The sequence below is a fragment of the Oryzias latipes genome, chromosome 5 (genome assembly GCF_053564925.1).
Source record: "Oryzias latipes strain Hd-rR chromosome 5, Olatipes_Hd-rR_3.1".
NCBI classification, from domain to species: Eukaryota; Metazoa; Chordata; class Actinopteri; order Beloniformes; family Adrianichthyidae; genus Oryzias; species Oryzias latipes.
In genome coordinates this window covers 4439360-4457577 of record NC_136241.1, presented here as the reverse complement: position 1 = coordinate 4457577, position 18218 = coordinate 4439360, and the positions used below count along the sequence as shown (strand labels likewise).

General features: G+C 40.9%; 1 protein-coding gene across 2 annotated transcripts; it reads right to left on the bottom strand.

Annotated features, from left to right (window-relative positions):
• Nucleotides 1-5994: 5994 nt before the first annotated feature.
• On the bottom strand, nucleotides 5995-17480 carry LOC101169440 (RNA-binding protein 5). Of its 2 annotated transcripts, none has more exons than XM_011474653.4 (25): nucleotides 17344-17480; nucleotides 17038-17197; nucleotides 16814-16958; nucleotides 16585-16725; nucleotides 14699-14768; nucleotides 14285-14358; nucleotides 12394-12477; nucleotides 12249-12309; nucleotides 12088-12153; nucleotides 11855-12015; nucleotides 11684-11781; nucleotides 11470-11557; nucleotides 11039-11098; nucleotides 10903-10966; nucleotides 10741-10826; nucleotides 10544-10673; nucleotides 10367-10458; nucleotides 10099-10287; nucleotides 9861-10019; nucleotides 9240-9311; nucleotides 8984-9163; nucleotides 6974-7048; nucleotides 6795-6895; nucleotides 6587-6716; nucleotides 5995-6462 (listed from the first exon to the last, which is right to left on the bottom strand). In XM_011474653.4, exons 2-25 carry the CDS (start codon nucleotides 17052-17054, stop codon nucleotides 6337-6339), a joined length of 2469 nt encoding a protein of 822 aa, XP_011472955.1. In that variant the 5' UTR covers nucleotides 17055-17197; nucleotides 17344-17480; the 3' UTR covers nucleotides 5995-6336. The 2 variants fall into 2 exon arrangements, with proteins under 2 accessions (XP_011472955.1, XP_011472954.1); XM_011474652.4 differs by having other exon boundaries at nucleotides 17038-17122; nucleotides 17344-17451.
• Between the last annotated feature and the right edge of the window lie 738 nt (nucleotides 17481-18218).

Genomic DNA, 18218 nt, shown 5'->3' with positions numbered 1-18218 from the left:
TCTGAGTTTAGTCTCAGATGTATTTCTGTTTTGATCCCTGCAGAAACAATCACAAACATTAAGGATGAAGACAAACACAACTTTGAACAATATGTACTTTGGATTAGTGAGAAAAATCAAAAACAATGTGAAAAAACAAATATGAAAACCCAATTTACATTTTGCAGAAATAATTGTTACCTCATTATAATATTCTTCCAATGGAATAGCTGAACAGGCTACAAGCTCACAAAAACATTCACTCTTCACTTATATGAATGACTAAAACACTAAAGATGTAGTCTGTGACATGAGTTTTTTTTTTATTGGTAAAAAAAAATTGGGAAAATAATTTAACGGAAGACTTGGTTTAAATTTTCCTGTTGGCTGCTTCATTCAAGGGTTGTAACAAGAAAAAGATCCCACCATGTGTGCACTTGTGATTTGGTTCTTACAGTGGAGGGTCTTTCTGAGCCAACCCTCTGGATTTACCCAAACTTGGGACCTGCTCATGGAAATATTGGGAAGGGCCTCCTTGTGGTATTCACATGCAAGCCAGGACCAACCTGGTCTAACCCTCCTATAAAGGCCATGTCACACAGCCTCTTTGCACATTTTCCGTGTATGAAATTTCTGTCTTTTGTGAGACATGCATGATATACAGTCCATAATTCAATGGTGTTTCTTGTGTTCGTCATTTGTCACTGTAGATGACCGTCGAGGATTTCGGCCAACGGGTCTTTACATGAATTCGGTTTTCTAACTATTTAAAATTTTTGATCGGTTGAGAATTCTGCAGTTTATGCCTGTTTTATGCATATTGTATGTAATTATTGCGTCAATTTTACGCAACTGTGCTTGATTTATACAAGATGGATATGCAAATTTGTGGCTTTCCACGACCGTTGTCATGATTTGAACTTGTCTTGTTTTTGGTCCTTGTTCTGTCTTGTTTCTGTTTCCTGTTTTATTTTGAAAGTCTCCTGTCTTGTCTGTTTTCTTGAGTTTTACTTCCTTTGGTCCCCATCAGCCCTGATCGTGTCCACCTGTGTCTTGTCTGCCCTGTCTGTATATAAGTCTTGTCTCTGCCTTCCTCCAGTGTTGGTCCATTAGTTATTCCTGTCCTGGTTGTCCTTGTCATGCCATGTTCCTCGTTTCTTGTTCCACGCCACAGTGAGTTTTGTTTAGTTTTGTCATCCTGCTCTGCAGCGCCTTTTGTTTGTTCATTAAACCCTCTAGACTCTGATCCTCATGCCTCCGCCTCTGCGTCTGGGTCCAACCGGCTCTCGAGCCACCCTGCACCATGACAACCGTTCCCCGTTCGTCCAATAGACTTTTCTCGTATGTACCACTGATGTATAACTTTCATATGACATATACGGCGTACATATCACGTTCAAATTGTGTAATTGACAGACAAATCACCAATGAATGCATAAAGACAGCACAATAATCACACACGGTTCAAGTTCTTCATTGATTTACATGTACTTTGTGTAGTTTATTTGTACTTCTTTTGTTTTATCCTTGTTCATTTAAGATACATCTGGGAAGATTTTACGTAAAGACCACAACTTTTTCACTTTTTCTCATGTAAATTCCTGTATGACTAATTTTCATTGGTGAATTTTTCACACAAAATGTACGTAGTGGCTGTGTGACTCTGAGATCAGATAAGTCCGGGGCGGTGTGGCCGTACCGGTCAGACGGTAGAGTGAAATCAACAGATTCTATCAGAACACTTCTGTGGTTTCTTGATGACACTTCAAATCATTGTAATAAATCTCTAAATCTGTCTCACAAGGAACATTTCTCTGGAACCTGTTCATCTTGTTATAAACCCCACAACGGGGTGGACAATAGGAATGGTATTACTGAAATGGTTTTCACCTCATATTACTAAAAATATTCCTAAAACCGATGTGGATCAGTTCGGACAGGAAATAGGATTTTGGAACCAATTACATTTTTTTTGTCGTTGTTGTGATTATTATATTACTGTTGTTGTTCTTGTTGTTTTGTGTGATGTAGAAGAACAAACATCATTTTCTTTTGTCTGACTCCATTTGGGAGTATAGCTCATTTTATTTTGAAATACCTTGCAGTGAAATTGGCCTTACCAATGAACAAAAAGCAATAAACTATATTTCAAACTTCCATTGCTTGAAAAAACCATTTCATTCTTTATTTCATCCAATCAGACACAGCTTTGGTGAGTGAGTACAAAGCAAACATTATCTGAATTAAAAGTCTGTCCCAAAAGCACGATTGGTTGCAAACTTCTTTCATCTCTATATGAAATGATCAGTATTCAAAGTGACGACCACTTAGATTATCAGCAGTCAAAGCAATGTTCTCCATCCCTCATTACTTATCTTAACGTTGCAGTCTGATCAGAGAACCAATACAGATTTATTCCATTAGAAACTTTGAAAACTCTGAATACGTTTCTACGTATTCCTGTCCATCTCAGAGATCTGCAGTGATCTTTTACTAACTTTGTAACTACTCTGACATGGGCAGTGGACTCTAATTCACCACATCATCAGATGTGCATGTTCACATTTGAGAATGACCCCAAATTCTCTAAAGCAGATTTAAACCAATAAGGCAAATAAAGACTTTGGGATCATTTCACGAGGAAAAACTTTTACTGCAAGAAAATGTTGACGCTTTATCAGTTTCTAAGCTAAGTGTATGAGAACGTATTGAAGGGAGTTATGGAGGAAAACCTGCCTGCTGGGACACAGAACGTTCATTTATGTCTGAAGTCAGTTTTATAATGCATCATTTACAATCTCAAACATGATTTTAAGTAAAAGCATGTCAAAATTGGCACAAAGACTGTATTCGATGTCTACATAAATGATATTGCTTTTATTTACACCACTACTAACCGGCTGCTCTTTACTGAGGGATTGTGTTCAAAAAAAGCTTTTTTGTTTTTCACATTTTTATGCAATCTTTTTGTTCAATCCATGGAATAAAAGCTGAAAGTCTGCAATTCAATGGCATCTGAGTTGTTTTATTTAAAATTCCCTGTGGTAATGTACAGAAACTAAATGAGAGAGAATGTGTCTCTGTCCAAATATTTATGGTCCTGACTGTAAGTTATCTTTAAAATTAAGTTAAACTAATTACATGCTTTTTACTGGAAGTAAAAAATAGAATAAGGACCTTGTAAAAATCCATATGAACAACGTTAATATAACAAAAGTGTGTTTCTTAGGTGTATGGATGGATGACAAATTGGGGTGGAAAGAACATATGCAAAGAATTCCTAAATCCCTTGGCATGATTTTCAATGGTCATCCTCTGGTTTATCTAGTATGTTATAGTATTATGTATATATATTATAGTCTAGTCTACCCTTACTTAACTTTTACTGGCTACTTATTCAAAATCATGTTACTGCAAAAAAGTTTGTGAAAATTGCAATTTTCTCCAAATGGAATACACACAGTGCACCTTTTTAATTCAAAATGAAGGATACTAAACATTAATTTTCACCAGACCGTTTGTTTATAGTGCACTTTACAATACTTTACAATACCAGATGGCCTTCACACATAAATAATTACGTCACCTTCAATCCCCAAATTCAACACCATTCAACAAAACAGGCTCCTAAGTATTCATTGTGTGTGGGGTCATGTGTTGTATGTGCTGACGGGGGGGAGTAGAAAGGGTGAAGGGTGGGTTGGGTTTTTATTGTAATATTGTGTATGTTTTTATTTAAAAGCTTCAAGTTGTGCATGGTATGAGAAGTGCTTTTTTATAGATAAAGTTTGTTTGATTTGATTCACTGCAAACTCCTTGTCCATTTACAAAATCAAGAGTGATGGCCAAATATTAAATATTCTATGAAAATTGTTTCTTTTTTATTCCTTGATCTTTTTTTCCTTAATTCTTTGTCCTTTGCCTATCAGGGGGTGATCTCAACATAAGTCTTTGTGACTTTTTCCCACTTCCATGGACGCTTTACGTCCCAGTTTACCTTCAGTTTTATTATCTTGACTTATGTTATGAAGCTATTTGTGTGCTGAATAAAAAAATACATAAATAAATGCAATGTATTAAGCAAATCTGAAAAATACCAATGTTCCTCTTCTTTGTTCATTTAGATCATCAGACACACATTTAAGCCTCTTCCTTAAGCATCTCTGTAGCAGCTGACAGCTTTATGCAAAGTGGCAAAGGGAGCAGATTCTGGTAAGCTAAACTGAGGAGGCATTCACAAGTGTTTCTGTGCTGCAGTGTTAATCAACAGGCAGATCAGAGCTGTCATTCTGCCTCTACAAGCTTCTTTAATCTTCTCCGTTGAGTTTCATGTGTGAGCAGACAGCCAAGATACGATTTGATATCCTCTTTGCAGGTCATGTGGTCTAAACACAATCTTGCGTGTCGACTCCTCCAGAAACCCCGATAATAATATTGAATGTTTAAGTTTTCTAGCAGATTCTAGTTGCTGGACTATAAATACGCATATGTGTTTCTTGCAGCAGGTGATCAAGAACAGGGATGGAAATATGTAGACAGATTCCGCAAGTGTGATGGAATGATGGAAGGAGAAGAGGTGATGAATGAGGAAAGCGTTAGAGACCGCAGAGAAGAAGACGTGGATGTCTTAAAGCAGGAAGTAGCAGAAATCAAGAAGGATGAAATGAGGAAGACATTGAAGTGGAAGCAGACTGATCTCAGAAGTGAACAAGAAAGCATAGAAAGACAACCATAGATGCAGTTTTTGCTTTGAGGATGTTTCTGGAGGAGATCAGAAGGGCCGGAAGGAGCTGCGTTTGTAGATCTGGAGAAAGTTTATGACAGAATCCAGAGAGAGGAGCTGAGGAAGTCTGGAGTTACAGAGAAGAACGTTGAAGTAGTTGATTGATGAGAGCTGGAAGTGATTTGTTCTGTAGGTGGGACAGGGGAGTTCAAGGTGGAGGTGGGACTGCACCAACCATCAGCTTCTTGTTTGCTGTGGTGATGGACAGACTGACAGATGGTTAGACGGGAGTCTCTGTGGATAATGATGTTTGCAGATGACATTGTGATCTGTAGTAAGAGCAGAGAGGAGGTGGAGGAATGTCTACAAAGGTGGATGTTTATTCAAGAAAGGAGAAGAATAAAGGTCAGTTGTAGCAAGACAGAGTTTCTATGAGTGGATGGGAGGAACTGAAGTGGAAAGGTGAGGTTACAGGGAGCAGAGGTGGAGAGGGTCAACAGTCCAGAACAACAGAGAGCGTGGGAAAGAGGTGGAGATGCGTGTACAAGAAGGTTTGAAAAGGTGGAGGAAGGTTTCAGGTGTGATGTGTGACTAAAGAGTGTCATCAAGAATGAAAGGAAAGGTGTGGAGGACTGTGGTGAGAGCAGCCAGGTTGTTAGTTAGGAGACTGATGCAGAGACAGGAGGCAGAGCTGGAGGCAGCAGAGATGAAGGTGCCAGGATGGATAAGGGATGAATCCATCAGAGGAACAGATCATGGTAGATGTTCTGAAGATAAAGCAGCTGCAGATGATTTGAAAGGAGGAACAGTGATGATGTTGGTAGAAGGATGCTGAGGTTGGAGCTACCAGGAAAGAGGAGGTTCATGGATGAACCTCATATGTATGAGGATGGTTGGTGTAAGTGAGGAGAAGGTTGGATGGATGCAAATGATTTGTTGTGGCGACCCCTAAAGGGAGCAGCTGAAATAAAAAACAAGGATTATAAATATCTGTGGTCTTAATCTCCTCTTTGCCTGACAGTCTACTGATGACAACTGCTGTGTGTCCTAAGACAGGAGGGAGGGGAGACTGTTGATCTGATTAGGCGTTTACACAATAACCCAATTTTTATATTTGATGGGAAATAAGTAAAAGTCATTTTAAAATGTAAAGAGGAATGCCCTGTTTAGAAAAAAACAGATGGGATGAGATTTTTCACAGAGAAAGACAAATAGTGCACCACACAGGCACCTGCTGATCTGTGCCACATAAAGGAAGCGCACGTCAAAATGAAACATTCACTCAGACAATAAAAGATCAGAACGGCTTTTATTGAGCAGCTGAAGCCCGCGGATCTGTACATACGTAGCCGTTACTGTGGTTGACTGGCAGAGTGCACGACTTTGTAGTTTATAATAGTCCACTGTTTTCTCAGAAAAGTAGACAGAAAAAAGGGCTTATGGGTGACCAACGAGGACAATTTTAACATTAAACGCACATAATTTAAAAAGCTTCATTTTACAATTACACTCTGTGACAAAATATGCAGCTATTAACAAAAAAGAGATTCCAAAAACAAAACAACTGAAGTTCTTTTTTACATAGAGGGAATACTTTTTCACAGTTCAGAATGCATTTTCTTCACCTTTTAGGTTCATTCTATCTCTGTGAAGCGTGCAAACATGGCCTTGCGAACAGCATCCTTGTAGGTGTCAGACGGAGACAGCTCATAGGAGCTTCCTTTGCTTCCTAAGCCTGTGCCCTTTGCTCTTAATGAAGCCTGTGGGGAGACGTGAAGGCCATCGTTAGGAGAGACAGGCAGGCGGCAACCCCTCGTGTAACGCTGCTAATTACACGAGGAAAATAGTGAAGGAGGCCTGGATGGACGGCGTGCGTTGACTCACCGCGATGGGAGTCGTGATGCCCTGTTGGTGGCGCCCCAAACCCCTGCCTTCCTGCCAGCCCATTGCCTGTAACATTTTACTCCCAATGTTGTCGCTCGTCAAGCCATCTTTAGTGGGCTGTTCGTAGTTTCTGTTGATTAAAAAATGACAGGATGAGATCAAAGCTCTCAGATGACGCTCGCAGTGACACTCCCCAGTTTTAACTTACACAACTGGAGCAGAAGCTTGATAGAATTTCCTTTTTGGTGCAGGAGGTTCAGTGACGCCGTATTTCTCCCTTCTTTCTGCAGCTCTGTCTCTGTATTTCAGCTGTGGACGAAAACCTTCATTACTCACATTCCTGCAGTGATAAATATGCACAACAAGTTGTGGTTCTGTGCCTCGTACCTCCGCCTCTTTTCTCTCCAAATCCTCCAGCTCCGTTTCTGACAGTTTTGACCTTTTCTGAATGTCCAGGTTTTGCTGAGACAAAAGAAAATTTTACAGCAGATCAACAAAAAACTATCATGAAAAGTCAGATAAATGACAGTTTTCCAGTTACCCCTCAAGAAGGAAACAACGTCATCACTATCAAATCTTGAAATAAGATCAATAAAAAGAGAGAGGGCCTTTCAGTGACTGAAAAGGCCCTCAAAGCCTCAAAGAGGCCAGAGATCTTAATAACCCTTGCGCTATCTTAGATGACCCCACCCTTACATTGACGTGTTCTCCCTACCATGACAAAGGTGGATAAAGGTGGAAAGATTTCATGTAATCCCCACAAGATAGCACAGGGGTTAACCAAGAGATCCAGTCAACTATAAGCACTGTTTGGAGTCAAACGTGAGGCCATCATTCTAACAAATCATTTTTGGTTTGCAACCTTTATATCGGGCATGTCCAAAGTCTGTCCTATGGGCACATTTTTACCAGCCTGCAGGCTCCTTTCATAAAATCAATAATATGCGGCCCCCAGCACTTTCTAAGAACTGTGTGGACACTTTCTTGATTGGGATTGGCTCCATTCCGTCATCAGCCGTTGTAAACATGGGGCAACACTGTGGTGGAACCCTTCTGTGACCCCTTCTAGCTCATATCTAAAACTTGGACTGTAATGAAATGAACCGGTTTGTGTCTATATTCAACACCAATGTTTTGTAGCTGTGAATAATATTAATATTTGTGTTCACAAGATTCACATTTAGAGGTTTACAGTTAGCATTTAATAGTGAAAAATATATTTCAGTCAGACAACTCATGCAGTAATAATAATATTTTTTTTAACATCTTTTAGCTTTCACATTCCTTTAAGTTAGCAATTTGGGGCGGCCGTGGTGCAGCGGAAGGGCGGTCGACCCATGATCGTAAGATTGCAGGTTCGATTCCCGCCTTGCACGCCCATGAGTCGAAGTGTCTTTGGGCAAGACACTGAACCCCACCTTGCCTCTGGTGGGAGGCGGGCGCCTGTGTTTGGCAGCGGAGCCGCCACCAGTGTGTGAATGTGTGAGTGAATGTGTGTGTGACTGGGTGAATGGGTCCGTGACTGTAAAGTGCTTTGTCCTTGTAGGAAGAAAGGCGCTATATAAGTACAAGTATACGCCAATTCGTATTTCTCCAAGTTAGCAATTCGCATTCCTCTAAGTTGGTATTTCGCATTACTCTTAGTTCACATTCCTTTATAATTGGCATTTCACATTCTTTTAGTTTGGCATAAGACTCCGTGCAATTCCATGAGACAAATTGCCATACACCTTTGGGTAATAACTACCCCTAACGGAGCTCACAGGTGGAAGCCGGGGAGGAGGGTGGGGCGAAGAACGCAGTGCTGCAGTAAAAGAGCTACAAAGAGCTTACACACCTGGACTTAAATAGGACGCTGAACAGGTGAGTTGATTAACTGAACCGCCTAGGGGAGTAACCGAAGTAAACGCCTGCCTGAGTTGCCTGCCCGAAATGCTCCCAAGGTCCCTCACAACATTTTATATGAACCCATTTTTGATGACCTTTTTTTCCAGACATACTTTTTCTTTCTTTAGTTCTGGCTTTCAAATCAGTAATTCAGTCATTTTGGTAACAACGTATTCAGATATAATTCTGTTCTATGTGAAAAGTATCCCATAGCTAAAACATTGTATTAAATAATCATTTGCATGTATTGTTATTATAAGGGTTCAAAGAATGCAGGCCGATAATGGTTGCCCCTCACACATTTGTAATTCACCAAATCGGACCTTCTATGCAAAAAGTTCAAACATCCCTGCTTTAAATTATTAAATCGAGCTATTTGAAAGAAATGAATGAAACTAAATTTCTGCAATCCGGAGCTGTTGGACATCACAGGCATGTCTTTTGCATGAGGCAGATGGCAGGGTGCAGAATATTAATAGCTACTTGCTGCCTGCTGTTTCATATCCTCACCTTGTGGAGGTCAGAGAGCTGCTGGTGACGCAGCAGAGCCTCTTTGGTGGGGAACTGCCGGCGACACAGCAGGCAGAGCAGCTTCTTCCAGTCTGTCAGTTTCTCCTCCTCACCTTCTAATCTTTCCATACCGCTCTCCTCTTGGTCACTTTCCACGACACGAACAGGATCTGCATCGCCCTTAACATTCACGGCGCACACAAAAGTCTCATAGATCATCCATAAACGTGGAACATTGAGGCAAAAGGCATCAAACCTTTGTTGAAGCGTCCAGTTCAGGGATCTGGACATGTTCTCCGATGAGATCAGAAACCTCAAAACCTCCAGTCTGTCGTAAAAAGAGCAAATAACTTACTATGTGAAAGGAAAACTTGGATCTTAAATCCAATTTAAAGAACGACAGCCACAACATATCTTAAAAAAAAATCAAGGATATTTGAAATAAAAAGGAATTTAAACATCACGAAATAATATCATTTTGGTTAAAGACCCACTCTGATGAAAATGGTGCTTTTGGTCTCTTAAACAACTTCTTGTGGCGTTTTTCTCATAATGGAGGACACATATAAAGAAAATAAAATCTCAAAATTGTTGTGAATCAAGAGTAGACGAAAAAAAATGCTGTTGATTTGTGATGTAGGAGCTCTCGACTCCAGGGGGTTGCTCCGCCCCAATAGTCCCGCCCACAACTCAGAGGTGAATTTCTAATGAAATGTTGCCGCTCTGCAGAAACTTTGTCCTAAAGAACGACACAGGCTTTAGATTTTGGCTAAAATCGGCATCATCCTAATAAAAAAGGACCACCGAGAACACTTTTTAAATCAAGTGATGATCGGAGTGGGACTTTAAGTCTCAGTGATTTTTTCCGTCTTTATACCTTGTTGACTTTCCTCTCAAAGAGGAAGAAAGCTGCATCTGCAGCCAAAGACTCTTTTCTGTCCTCCTCCCTACAGGATCCAAAGGTTTGGTTGTTGTTCCTTACATTTTCTTTCTGCTTATTTAAGCTTTTCGCCCAGCGCTCCATGTCCTTTGCAATCTACAAAGCAGCACAAACACACACGCAGCTTTACGCAGCAGTTTAAGCCGTGTGAATGACCTCTTGAATGGGAATCTACCTGCTGTGCAGACTTATTCTTGAACTTCTGTTTTTTCTCTTTTGGCTCTTTGGCGGCCGTGGTGGAGGAACCAGCTGGGCCGTTAGCGTTGGACTCAGCGTTTGAGACAGGTTCTGATGGAGCAGGAGCGTATGTCTGCGTCTCGCTGTCCCAGTACAGGTACTGCTGAGTCTCGCAGTCGTAGTAATACTGTTGATAAGACACCAAATAAAACGATCAAAGCCCAGGACTTCGCACAAAATGATGCCCAAAATTGTCCTGCACACACCTGACTAGATGAGTCATAATACAGGCCGGTGTGTGGATTGTAGTAGTAACCTGATGACTCATCATACTGGTATGCAGAAGGGTCCGGAACAGCTAAAATACAGGTAAAATTCCCATGTTAGCCAGTATGACACCAACATTCAGAGAAACCATTTGAAGAAAGTCAAACCGCTCTCACCTACTGTGTTTACAGTGGGTCCAGCACAGACTGCTGTGTCAACAGTGGCGGATGCTGGAGTCACCGGCGATGCGGAACAAACGCCAGCAGCCTGTTGAGATGCCTGGAGTTGCAGCATAAGCTGATGGGTCTGAAATAAAAACACTAATCATCTTTAGTCCCAGTTGGAGGAGCTCAGAGAGGCTTCATCTGCAGACCTGTAGAGCCGGCTGGTACACATGAGCAGTCTGGGGTACGATCACACCTGCAGCAGCGGGGATTATGGTCTTGACTGCTGGAGCCGCTGGAGACAGATTCAAATGACAAAGTCAGAAATGTCAGCACACGGTTCTGTAAATACTTTTGAGATGCCAAAGTACCTCCTAGTAAACCATCTCCAGCAACAGGAACAGGCGGATGAGGCCACACGGGATTAGCTGTTCTCTAAAAAGGGAATAATTCAATAAATAAATAAAGCCACGGTGCTTTTTGAAGACAATGTTGGGACAAACTGACCTGTGTCTGCTCTGCATGTCCCTCAGGGAGACTGGCACTGGCTCGAGAGCTCTGAGGCAACTAAAAGAAACAGTAGAGGCAAATGTCATCAATGAAGCCATTACAAAACACACACGATAGACATGACAACGTGTTTGTGTGACCCTGATAGCTTCAAGCTTTTCATTTCTGACTGAGAAGAGTCTTGATGTCCACACTTAGAAGTCCTTCTGCACCAAGACAATGTACAAAAAGAAGTTTATTTTGAGAGTGGATAGATACCACAACTGTCAAAAGCTGGTATTTCCTGTCAGCTTGTTCTGGTCTCTGTGCCTTATTTTCCATTTCATTTTTGTTTTTTACATTTTAAGGGTAATCACAAAAGAGATGACATCAACGTGCATGCAGTTACTTCAGCAGTAACGCAGAGGGAAGCACTTAAAGCCGCGTACCTGACTGGACGACCACTGAGCGGCTGCGATGGCGGTGCTGGCCACAGACAGAGCGTTGGCTCTGATAACGTCAGTCTGAACCGAATCTCTGGACAGAACAAAAAACTTTATTTTGAAATCCCTGTGGAGCCAAAATGGGCTCCTACAACATTCCCACTCAACACAAGCCCCATGACGTTTGCTGATGAATGAAACGGCAGAAGCGATGACTCACTTCCTAGCGCTCTTGGCAAAATCCACGCCAACAGTTTTTCCATCCAGCTTCAGAGGCGGTTGGAGGCTTTGAAGAATGGTGAGCAGCTGAGAAGCTTCCTTTAAGAAGAATCAAGACGCTCTGTCAGCGGAAACCCACCGGCTGCATACGTTCTAGCTTTTGTCGGCATACCAAGGGAGTGGAGAGCTGCACAAAGGCAAAGCCTCTATTCTGCCCCGTTTGTTTGTCTTTGATCAGGCGGACATTGCTAGTCGACAGGTTAGCAAAGGGCGCCAAGATAGTCAGAATTCCTTCGACTGTGGACGTAGGGGCGATGTTCCTCAGAATGATGGCTGTGAAGATGAGGAGAGGTCCATTTAAATGCAGGTTTCGTGTATCTGAGCAGTGAAACACGTAAGACTCACTGTCTCCGGGAATTTCTCCTGCTTGCTGGGCTTCTATATTCAGACCATTTCCACCAGGTGATTCTCCTAAAACCACCAATAAAAAAGGGTGAACATGATTGTGACCAAGTGGCATAAAGCTGTTAAAAGCACCAAATTCTGCCCCAAAAAAAGAAACTCACCGGTTTTGCAGGTTCCGCACCTATAACACTTCACCCTCTTGCGAAAATTGTACAGACCACACTGTAATAATCAATGAATGGCATTTACTATTTCAACAAAACACAAAATATTTGGCACTATGGTTCAGAGAGACGTTCCACTCACAGAATTGCAAAGCCAGTTTTCGAACTTTTGTCTTCTGTTGCTGTACTGCACTGCAACACTTTTCCCCTGGATCAGCAGCTTCTTCTGTGGAGTCAGAAGCCAGGCGTTACCTCCAAGTTCAACACGCTTCAACCACAGGAGCTGGTTAGATCCCATCTAAAGGGTAAAGGAGGCTGGACGGAGCAGGCAACGCAGCTCGGTTTGCTTAGATGGGATGTCTCCAGAAGTAAGGCAGGAACAGAGAGGAGTTGAGGTGGTTAAGATTGGGCTGTTGGTGAGGGAGCAGCTTCATACGAGTGTCAGTCAGTGTTTGGGACCGGGGTGCTGCCAGCTCGTCCCCGTTCTTAAACGGAGATGAGACACCGCCGAGGCGGCTGAGCTGGAGCAGAATGTGTCATGAAACAGCTGGGAAATCAGTCCTCCGCAAAGTTGCAGGACTGTTTGTGAACAGGAAGTACACTCTTCATAAGGAAAAGGCAAGCTAATTAGTTGGCTTAAAGCAACATCATGCTACTCTGGCGTGCCAGATGGTTTGTTACATGAAACCATCTGGCGAAAGAACTTTATAAAGTTCTAATTAAAAAAGATGTGAGACAGTGTCATGAACTGAAAAGACTTAAGCGTTGTTGTTTTTGCTGAAGAACAGTGTGAGAAATAATATATACATCTAAAAAAAAAGTCTATCTTCTCCAAAGGATTTGAGTCAGATTTTCAAATCAGAGAGAAGAAAGAAAAAAAACAAATCTGCAGGGGGCGAGTTATCAGGGAAAGAAGGTGAACGAGTGATGCATAAAGCACAGCAGTGACGCACAAACTGCTCAAATACAGTGTTTGGACACACAGATGATCCAAACATACATTGATACTAAAGATGAGCTTAAGCAGAACCATGAAACCTGCCAAGTTTGACCTCCTCCTACTGTGGAGTATGAAACCCCTCCCACTTCAAAACTCTTAATCACAAACACGCAGACGGTGGGTTTTGCACTATCCAATCATAAGATGACGCTTAGGACTGTGGTCAAGATTTGACTAAAGCCCTGATTCAGAAATCTAAGCCAGAAGTCTTCTATTTAGAGACCCACTCTGATGAAATTTGTCTTTTTTCAGATTTTACTTAAAAAGAAGAAGCTTAAAGTGGCATTTTTGACTTTTTTTAAATTCAAATCTTTATAAAATCAGGATCAGACAAAAAAAAACTGTTTGCGCCGTAGAAAATACGCTGGGCTGGCCACAAGCTCCCTGCTCTGATCCAATGGGGAGAGGAAAGGGGGGGCGGGCTTGCTCCGGGCTTGCTCCCACCCAAAACTTGGCGAACTTCAAATGAACTCCTGCTGCTCCGCACAAACTTTGTCCTAGAAAACGACAGGCTTTTGGATTTTGGCTGAAACGGCATCATCATAATAAAAAGACCACTGGCAACGCTTTGAAAATAGATCACAAGATGGTCAGAGTAGGACTTTAAAGTCATATTTTTTCACCTTTGAACTCAACCTAAAAAAATCATGACTTCAGGGAGGAAATTCAGACTTTACTGACTTTTCTGCCATTTTCCCCCATTCTTATTTCTTCAAAAATCTTATTTCATGAGTCAAAAAAAGCCTCCATCACTTTAGGAATAATCACTGAAAGATAATGACTGAAAACGCAAGCTAGTACAAAGCTCCTGTGTTGTAAATAAATTATAAATAATTATAAACAACTTATTTTTATTTTAGTGTTTTTTTTTTGCAATGCCAAAATAATAAATGCCTCAGCATTCATTATGATATAGAAATGACAATTTTTCTTTTCTGATGTCCCAACAAAACCGACAGCACTGCTATGCCTCTGGTTAATTTGGGCTCTAATCTCCAAAAATGATTCTAAACTTGGTGATTATTGAAGCAACCTGATTGGTCTCCATCCATCGGGTAGAGTCTTGCAAGTGATAAAACTCCACGAAGGCGAAACCTCGGCTTATACCTAGAGACAGCATTCAAATATAGACGGAGGTGTGTTAGTCAGAATGCTTTGATGGAACAGTCAAACTCACAGTGGGCTGGTACAGTCCAGATCAACGAGACACTCAGCTAGAGAGGGTGGATGAAGTGGAGCCTTTCGTCTGTCTAACACAGCTTTGCAGGACTTTAAAAATGGGAAATGTGCAGTTATCCTCCTACCTGACTGAGTAAAGCAAACAGACTTTTACAGAACATCCTCTACGTATTCATCAGACTTTAGGGTGGAATAATGGAAGTGAGTTGGCTTACGAGAGAGACCGGGACAACGGAGAAGGGCGCCTCCTCTGAACAGTCACACTCACCTGCCCTTTTCTTCATCAGGCGGATGTCTACAGGCTGGGGGCCCTGCAGCTCCTCCAGCGCCTTGCCAATCTGCAGATACAAAGCATTTCAAAGCCAAAACGGTCACACCGTTTAATTATAGGACAACTTTAAAGTAGGTAAAACTCAGAGTCTTACTTCATTTATCTGTCTTACAATGATAGCAGAGGATTTCAGATGGGTGGACGGATGGATGGATGGATGGATGGATGGATGGATGGATGGATGGATGGATGGATGGATGGATGGATGGATGGATGGATGGATGGATGGATGGATGGATGGATGGATGGATGGATGGATGGATGGATGGATGGATGGATAGATAGATAGATAGATAGATAGATAGATAGATAGATAGATAGATAGATAGATAGATAGATAGATAGATAGATAGATAGATAGATAGATAGATAGATAGATAGATAGATAGATAGATAGATAGATAGATAGATAGATAGATAGATAGATAGATAGATAGATAGATAGATAGATAGATAGATAGATGGATGGATGGATGGATGGATGGATGGATGGATGGATGGATGGATGGATGGATGGATGGATGGATGGATGGATGGATAGATGGATAGATGGATAGATGGATAGATAGATAGTAAAAAGGCGTACACAGACCCACTACTTTAAAAATACACAGTGTCAAGAATACACAAGTTGAGGTACAGTGTGTAGTTAATAAAAAATAAATAAATTAAAAAGGATAAGAATAAATACCAAGATAAAAAGATTACATATACATTCCACACACATATATATATACACACACAGACACACACACACACACACACCTTTTGTTGACCGCTTTGTAGAACGCTTTGTTGACGACACAATTACCCGATGCTTCAACATGGCTTTAGGAAATGCTAGCCCTTTCCATTCATGCTAATTCCTCAAATGCCAATAGCCATCAATGGGCATAACAAATACACAAAAAACAAATCATCTTCAAAACATACAGAAAATTGTGCGCATCAGTGGAAATGTATCCTGTTTGCTCAAAGCGGAACATGTAGCCTACATTGGATAACTGAGCAAGATGATGGTCAGAGGCTTAACTGTTTTCAGAGTGATTTATAGAAGCAGTATAAAGCAGATATTCTTATCTTCTGCTGCACAACAGTGTCTAGTTGCTGTTCAAAGGCGTTAAAGTATAGAACTGCAATATATATATAATTGAAAGTAAATCTGTGCAGGGGGAGGATCTTATTTGACGCAAAGTGTATTTTATTTTGAAAGGAACTAGTATGTGCTGCTTTTTTGTGCTGTTTTCATGAATAACAAATACAGCACTGTTGCAATTCAATTGTTGTAATATGAATAAACTAGGTCTGCACGATAAATCACAAATTCATCATTATCGCAATATCAAGCTGTGCAATACGCATATCGCAAAAGATGGCGGAAATTGCTATAAATGGTTACCTTAAATGTGCTAAAACAATCTTATGGCAGCTTGAAGGATTTAATGAATCAAGTAAGTCCATTAAGGCCTTTGACCAATGGGATTGATGCATTCACGTTGTTGACCAATCAGATGGAGCTCTGATATGTTTGATGCTCGCCTCCTATGTAGACGAGGGTCATTCAGAGTTTGATTTAAGGTATGTTGACTGTTGCATTAAAATGAAAGGATGTATTTAGATGTTTTGCTATTTGTTCATGTATCACAAGTTATGTCGTCATCGCAATATTGAACACTAATGTTGCAAATTGCTGAGTTTTCCTCATATCATGCAGCTCTATCTAAAAGCTGAACAATGTCTCTAAATGGTGACATGGGACTTGGAAGAAACTGGAGCAAATGACTCTTTTAGTGTCAAAGGTTGCTATACATCATAATACTTACGTCCTCCTCAGTCACGCTGGGGGGGAGACCCCTCAGCATGATTGTATTGCTCTCCTCCATTTCCATTTTGCCGTCCTGCTCAGGAAAATCGCCATCATACTCATCATCAGATTGGTCACTGCTTTGGCGTTTCCGTTTTCTCTGTTGCAGTCAATAAAAGACAGTGCACTGGTTGCAAATTACGTTTCAAAATCAGCAACTCGTGTTTTCTTTCTCTTTGTTGTCGTACCCCTGGACTGTCTCCTTCTCTGGGTTCATCACAGAGCTCTCTGGGTCTGTCGTCCATACTGCTTCCCTCCTTCTGCCTGGACCACTCTGGATCATCTCCCCTCCCGTCTGAGCCGTACCTTCCACTGCGTTCGCCGCGGCTCAGCCTGAAACACAAGGCAGACAATGACACACAAGCACACAGAAGAAGAAGAAGCAAATCCACAGATTTTAGGAGCATCCTACCCTCTGTCAGTTCCCATGGTGCAGAGAAAACTGCTGATCTATGGGTGACGTCATTCAGAGCATCACCGGGCAGAGGACAAACCCGCTGTTTTAATGCGCAGGAACGAGCAAAACACACTTTTAGAGCCGCGCGCGTGATGCCAAAATGAGATTCTCCTTCCTAACATTAACAAATCAGAAGGACATAGAAATAATGTCGATTCAAGAAAAAAAAACACAGACCGAGATTTTTTGTTAAGTGACATATTTACAATCAAATTCCTTCTAATAAACCTTGCAAATAAATGAAAAAATTAAATGACTTACTGATGTCGATGACCTTTTAGGAAGGCTTGACAGCTCGCTTATAGAAGACGGGCGTCTTCTTCGTGTTGATGTCGATAGAATGAAACTGTGAGGTAGTTGCTGCCACCTGCTGGTCAGGAGGACGAACAGCTGTTGGTCCATAACAAAAATAGACTCTTGACAACTTGCACTGCTGTATTCATTTTTAGACTTTTGCATATGTTATTGGGGAGATAACTGCCCATAATGTGCATTCATGTTTTGGAGGTTAATACAGTTTGTATTTTTTGTGGAAAGTTGGTGGAGCTGTTGCGCCAGTGACCGAGACAAGGCTCAGCTGTGAAGTTCGCTTACGATTTGATGTTCGACAATATTCTTACTTTACGTTTTCCGAAATGAATTTGGATTAACATTTTTACAGAGGATATTGTGGATTATTCTGTTTGAACGAAATTCTGATAAAATGGTTGTAATGTTTCAGAGCAACAAATAAAAGCCTTTCACAAAATTAGTTTTTGTGTTTGAATTTTTTTAGGACACTTGTCCTGTTTTCCTTTATCTCATTTAATTATCATGGAATATTTTTTAAATTAATATATTTTAAAGCTTTTTTTATAGAATGCCAATAGACTGTAAACTAGAACCAGATAACCTAGAGCAAAAGTCCACTTGAAGATTATTTTATCAAATATATTTGAGCATAAATTTAATTAGACAATAGGAAGTCTACTAAATAAATGATTCAAACTAAATAGGCAATTTTAAAGAAATATATAATATCAGACATAAGTAATTGTTTTATTAGTAGTCGCTGAAAACATCCACTGTTTAAATAGCTTTTAGTTTCCTTTAATTTGTTTGTTTTAGAGAAAAAGTTATAAACTCAGAAGTTATCC

What these genes read in the sequence shown, in the direction of transcription:
- LOC101169440 (XM_011474653.4), bottom strand. An exon ending in GTGCGGAACCTGCAAAACCG is followed by an intron (nt 12,154 to 12,248) that starts GTGAGTTTCTTT and finishes TGGTGGTTTTAG; the next exon opens with GAGAATCACCTGGTGGAAAT. An exon ending in AGAATAAGTCTGCACAGCAG is followed by an intron (nt 10,020 to 10,098) that starts GTAGATTCCCAT and finishes GCTGCTTTGTAG; the next exon opens with ATTGCAAAGGACATGGAGCG.